The sequence below is a fragment of the Bactrocera latifrons genome, unplaced genomic scaffold (assembly GCF_001853355.1).
Source record: "Bactrocera latifrons isolate USDA-ARS-PBARC rearing strain unplaced genomic scaffold, ASM185335v1 scaffold_183, whole genome shotgun sequence".
Lineage (NCBI taxonomy): Eukaryota > Metazoa > Arthropoda > Insecta > Diptera > Tephritidae > Bactrocera > Bactrocera latifrons.
The window spans coordinates 159,380-165,635 of NW_017535330.1; the positions used below are offsets into that span (position 1 = coordinate 159,380).

At 32.2% G+C, this 6,256-nt stretch overlaps 1 protein-coding gene across 4 annotated transcripts; it reads right to left on the bottom strand.

Moving 5' to 3' along the window:
• Positions 1-564: 564 nt before the first annotated feature.
• On the bottom strand, positions 565-5,578 carry LOC108967340 (protein rolling stone-like). 4 transcript variants are annotated; one of them, XM_018930674.1, is made up of 6 exons: positions 5,492-5,578; positions 5,277-5,409; positions 4,983-5,196; positions 4,826-4,927; positions 3,693-3,879; positions 565-1,639 (listed from the first exon to the last, which is right to left on the bottom strand). In XM_018930674.1, the coding sequence occupies exons 2-6, from the start codon at positions 5,391-5,393 to the stop codon at positions 1,459-1,461; spliced, it is 801 nt and encodes a 266-aa protein (XP_018786219.1). In that variant the 5' UTR covers positions 5,394-5,409; positions 5,492-5,578; the 3' UTR covers positions 565-1,458. The 4 variants fall into 4 exon arrangements, with proteins under 4 accessions (XP_018786219.1, XP_018786220.1, XP_018786221.1 ...); XM_018930676.1 differs by lacking the exon at positions 565-1,639 and adding an exon at positions 3,288-3,610; XM_018930677.1 differs by lacking the exon at positions 565-1,639 and adding an exon at positions 3,288-3,636.
• Positions 5,579-6,256: the final 678 nt, after the last annotated feature.

Here is a 6,256-nt window from a genome sequence, read left to right on the forward strand (position 1 = left end):
TTTTCAAAATATTTTCCATTGAGATATATGTATATACCTCTACACTTTTGCATATGTTTGAACCAATTGTAGAAGCACTTTTGCTACTCTGATTGAAGTAATTTCTAAACATGCATTTTGAACGCATCAACCGCTTCTTCAGGTGTCAAAAAACGTTGATCGCTTTGTTTATTTTTTCCGAATGGGAAAAARGTTATTCGGTATCAAGTCAGACGGAGGATGACTCATCAAAACGATGTTTTGAGCGTTCAAAAATCAATTGTTTCAGTCGAGGTGATCAAATACGATAAAGTTGTGAGTTGCCATATTGCAACACCAGAGTTGCCAAATACCGAAATATAAAAGGTAATTTTGCAACCAGTGAGAAAGTAGAAACTTTAACGAACATAAAGCCGAATGACTTAATTAAAAAAAAAAAAAAACAAATCGACATTTTCACTTGAGATATTTTCATTGAGAATTAGGTTTTTTTTTCGATATTATGTCCATATTAGGAGTAAAAATAAATGTTTTATAAATATAAAATACAGTGTGTTTAAACATAAGAAATTACCACCAATTTTCATGAAAGAAATTTTTTGCTTGTTTTTTCATTATCTACAACATTCCTATATAAGTTTTTTCTATAGGACTGGTAGCTTTGCCGGGAATCGAAATAAACTATTCTTAAACCTTCAAAAAGTTTTACCATTTTTAGAAACTTTTGCATAATCTATAATAGTTTAGTTATAGTACTGAGGAGTTTGTTGAAAAATCTCTTAAGTCTGTCCGTATAGTATTTACTATAAAAATATCTATTACCTTTTTAAACAAAATCTGTTTAGCATTTCTTAGAGTGAGAAGTGGTTCATTCAAAAGGGGGCTTTGTCCTGATTTTTAGATCTCACGAGATTCYTCCCTCTTCCTGGTTACCTACGTTTCCAATTTCTCTTCTTCACAAATGTACAAATCGTATTTAAAATACTTTGCAGTGTTATTATTAGTACATTTGTGAAGTATAGTATGCTTTGTTAGAAAGGCTTAATCAAAATGTTTCTCATACYAAACACTCATTCATCTTACATAGTACTTTTGGCACGGCGTAAAACTTTAGGAAGATCGAAAGAAACTGACCTAATTGTACGTGTAGGTGATCGCAATTCAATTTTTATTTACTTTCCACGCACTTCATTTGTCTTTATGATTAAACTTGTAATGATTACTACATATAATTTTACCTATTTGGCGTTTGTTAAAGAGCCATCTGGTCCCGTTTAAAACATRAAGTGCACTTGCTCTCCTAAAGCCAGGTTAGAGTAAGCATTTGTTGTTTGAAGATTTCAACAAAACGGTATTAGTTATACGAGTAATAGGTATAAAATCGCCTATGCATGTTCCTCATTTGTACAACAATATTCTTATACATAACGTATAACATTATTAATATTTTATGTATACAATATACACTTAATTTATAAATCAAACTTGAAGCACTAAAACGGACTTATTGATTTTTCGGTAAATGAAGCAACGCAGTTTGTACAGCCCAAATAGTAGAAATGACATAATTGAAAGTAATGCAAAGCAAGTAATAATAGTTATTAGCGACGTCTCTGGTTGGGCCCAATCTAAAATCGTATATATGTAATGGTCTCCGTGTCTGAAATTCAGAAAAAATTTTTTAGTTTTTTGTATACAATCTATATATTTACACATATATAAAAATGTCTGTATGTTCCGGGTAGACTCCGAAACGGCTGGACCAATCAATGAAACTTTCAGCAAATCTTTAGATTGACCTGACGAGTAATCCTGTAAAGTTCGGCCACGATCGGAGCACTTTTTTTGAACTGTCATATACAGTTTATATTTACTATGTTGATATTCTTTTGTTTTATAACCCAAATTTGTGTTGACACATGCGTTGTGGATATGTATGTCAATATGAAACATATTTAAGTACAATGGAGTGTATCGGAAAATTGTATTTTTCTTCACCAATCATGTTTTTTCACAGAATTATTGTAATAAATTAAAAATGGCATCCAAAAAGGCAAGTATTGGTAAAAAAAAAACCTTCAAATCAAAAAATGTCAAGGAGCTACCGAGACAATCCAAAAACGTACGCAAAGACTTGATGCCAACCGAATAGCTCAATTACGAAAATAAATAGATTTAAGTCTTTCGGCGTTCAATTACAATAAGGATGATGATTACAGAAATCACAAGGACGTAGTGGTCGGTGCAATGAACAAAGTTTGTACACATTGTGGTGCTTTGAAGTTCGCTAAAGAATCCCCTGGAATGTGCTGTTCCAACGGTAAAGTAGTTTTGTCACCATTGACGAAGCCACCTGAGCCGCTTCTTCCACTTCCAAACTTTTTTTTCAATATATATAGATATGAAGTTCAATTGAATAATCATTAAAAAGTAAATAAATAGAAGTATTATCACCCTGGAAATGTCATATCATTAATTTTAAATCATAAATCGATGTTAATTTTTTCTAGTATTTAAAAAAGAGTTGCTGGCTTAATTTCAAACATCATTGGCTTGAGAGCATCTGGAAATACCAAATATTTTATGTTTACTGTCGAAGGAAATCATGTAGACTACTTGATGATGTTGAGACATTACTCTGAATTCTTTATTTTTAAATTTCATGAACATAAGGTCATTATAATTATTCCTTATTTGTAATCAACATTAATAGTTTAAAARTACCTATTATTTCATAAGTATTTAATAATGTTCTGCATTAACTTGAGCATGATATGCTTTTGTATCAATGATAAGAACGTATTCTATTTACTAACATGTATATGGGTTACCTACACCCATATAATTTTCACCCGTTAGAAAAGAGAATAGAAGAAAATGAATATGAAGATAATTGAATAATTTAATATAATTAAAAAAAAAAAAAAATCTAGACCGGCGAAGCGGGCTGTGTACGCTAGTATAAAATAAAAATGTTTTATTTATTTAACTGCCTGTGCTATGCCCAGAAAATACCAGCAATTTCCAGCTAATGGAAGTGTGGAAAGAACTCTATGTTTGAAGGTTAATTATGCGCTCTAAAGTAATTTTGCTTGAACAAAGATTTTTGGAAATAACATTTTTAATCTAACGTTTACAGACTTTTTTCTTTTTAAAAGTAATGTAAATCTTACTTCTATTTAGAGATTTTTAGATGAAATGAAATTAATCAGTGTTAAAAAAAGTCTCATTAATTTCTTCATACATTGAGTGCAAATTAAAAGTCACTTATGGGGTTAAGAACACCATAATCATGGTGTATTTTTTATTTATTTATGACATAATTTTTTGATTCATTTACTGTATAGAGTTTTTACAAAAAATAGTTTCCTTGCTCTTTAGGATGGCAGATTTTAATGTCGAAATATTTTAATAAGAAGAGACGAACGCTCAGGCCAGCATTCGGCTATCAACTCGTCTCGTTATTCCAATAATTTTGATTTATTTAATCCTATATTTACCTCGATTAGTATTATATGTTCGAGATACCGAATACTCTAATAATGTCAAGACAATCTTTCATGTGCGGTATGTGGGTATGCGAAAGCTCTACGCAGGGTGAGTCTAACATATACCTCCAGGRCCACCGAAACTGTGTGTCATATATTTGATTATCAGCTGATCATAAACATGTAAATTTTTAAAATACTGCAAAAAATATATTTTAAACTTACGTGTCTACGCCTCCGGCAAAATAATAGATAAGAGAAAATATGACATAAATCATGCCCAATCCAATGGGATACACGAAGTGGAGAATGCGTGTGGGAAATGCAACCAACATATGATCTAACACCATCAGAATGGAATTACTGGCATGTCCTAGTAAATTGTAGGTCAACGAAACTCCGCTCTTGTCATCTATTCGATTTAAAAGTACAAAAATCTATTAATAAGTAGTTAGGTCAAGTTTTCGCCAAATTGCGTCTATTTAAGGTACAAAGATWTACTGTTATGAGTAAAACATGTTCTGTAATTTTCATTGAGATAACTCAAATATTGGCCGATATATACAGCATAAAGTCACCAGGAAGTTCGAAAATCTTGATATTAGGTATGTGGGGGCTAAGGAAAATATTAATCCCATTCAACCCATTCTGTCTCTTATACACATCTAGATGTGTATAAGAGACAGGATATATACAGCATAAAGTCACCAGGAAGTTCGAAAATCTTGATATTAGGTATATGCGGACTCAGGAAAGTATGGACTCGATTCAAGCCATTTTTGGTACTATTACTATTGTTAGGAAAGGAATCTGTCTGAATTTCAATTGCATATCTCACGCATTGAGCGATATTTTCGGTCAAAAGTCAGCATTAAGGGAATTATTAATGTAAAATTTTACTTCGTTATATTAATTACATCTTGATTTGTATACTAGAAAGTGGAAGAATCACATGGAATATTAAATTATGTTATATGGGAAGTAAGCGTGGTTGTGTTCCGATTTCGCCCATTTTGACACTGTGACATATGACTGTGAAAAGAATGCTAAGTAATAAATTTTGTCGAAATCGGTTCGGTCGATTCTCTAGATATGGGACTACCTAAGTTTAAGTGAATGAAAACTTCATAAAATTAAATGTGAAACAATTTTCTGCTGATCTATTGTCCACCATGCGGTAGTAGATATTGAAATTGTAGATAAAGAAAACTATGAATGAAATGTTGTCTAATTTAAGCTATTCCTAAGCTGTGGCAATCATTTTGATAAAGAAAGGGGTCATATGTATATATCTATAAAATTTATTAGCTGAAAAATGAAAAAAAAAACTTAACTACGGCGTTTCTGGTGTTACTTACGTGGATAAAGAAGGCTCCAGTAGACAATGGTAATGACGGTCGCCAATACCAAAGTGGTCCAATAAGAAACCCAATAAGTTGTGAACACAATCGGGTGGACAGCTATGAGCAGTTATGGAATTTATTTTTTGCCCGCTTTAAAAAATATTTCACTTACCGAAATCATGTGGTCGCCAATAATATATGCTAACTAAAATAGCGCCATACACACTCGTAAGCATGCACAGAAAGAAACCCCATGCGGTCAGGTAAATAAACCATTTGCCGGCATAGAAAAGATTGATCATTGTGTCGCATACGACGGCAGTGAAAAAGGCTGCTAAGAGCCAGCGATAGATTAGCCACAACAACGAGCGGCTACTCTTCTGCCACTGCAAATAGAATGGAAGAGTTAGTTTTACCGCTATTAAAAATATTTTATATCTCAAGTGTCGACTTGCAAACAACTTACTTGGGATTTTGCAAAATCATCGATTGGTTCATGTTTCAAGCTGAACTTTTGTAATTGAAACTCCTTGGCGAGCGGATGGCAAAAGTTCGTGCACCATTTTTGCGTAGAATCAAACATTTGTTCCAATTTGACCCTGTATTTTCATTGAAAATATTATTTTGCTAGTTCAAATATTTTTTCCGCTTATTGTTATCATTATTTGGTAAAATGCTTACTCGCAGAGACCTGCCTCCTATTTCAATCACTACTTAATTGGTACTATTTATTTTGGGAAAAATGTTGAAAAAGTTTAGACTCAATAGTTTTACCATTTTTTTACCAATTGTATTTGCACATAAAACCAAAACTTGGTTATAAACATTCAAACAGCGGTATTACGGTACAAACGCGATTATATAATATCTATTTTATCGATACTATCGATACAAAGGTCGGTCTTTATTTACTAAACACATTTCTACATACATACATGTACGTATGGTAGAGACAACTTAGTACATAGCGCTGATAAGACCACATAAAAAATGTGCATAAATCATATTTTGAACGTTGTCATGCTTTATCTTTAAGGCCACTCGAGTAGCGTTTTGGTGTAAACATTCGTTTTCTCTACTTCTTTAAAAAAGCGATAAAACATACATATACATATATTTGCGCTCATAATTGAGTAAATGTTGTCTTTTAGGTATGTAGTATATCAGAGTTGTCTAATTCACTTCGTAACTAAGAAAAGCCTTAATTGTTATATGAGTCTAAAAATCAAGAGCTGTTCCGCTACAATGTATGAGTTCCTCRCATTTTTAAAATTTCTAACCTCCTCTAGTCCCGCCACCCAATGTACTTTTGTTCTTCGTTAGTTTCTGTCATATCATCATAACAACCCCGCGGCTATTTTTATACTCKCGCAACAAAGTTGCTAAAGAGAGTATTATAGTTTTGTTCAGATAACGGTTGTTTGTAAGTCCTAAAACTAAAAGAGT

What these genes read in the sequence shown, in the direction of transcription:
- LOC108967340 (XM_018930674.1), bottom strand. Translation starts at nt 5,393, where the DNA reads ATGTTTGATTCTACGCAAAAATGGTGCACGAACTTTTGCCATCCGCTC. An exon ending in TTGGCGACCACATGATTTCG is followed by an intron (nt 4,928 to 4,982) that starts GTAAGTGAAATA and finishes AACTGCTCATAG; the next exon opens with CTGTCCACCCGATTGTGTTC. An exon ending in CTGGAGCCTTCTTTATCCAC is followed by an intron (nt 3,880 to 4,825) that starts GTAAGTAACACC and finishes TAAATCGAATAG; the next exon opens with ATGACAAGAGCGGAGTTTCG.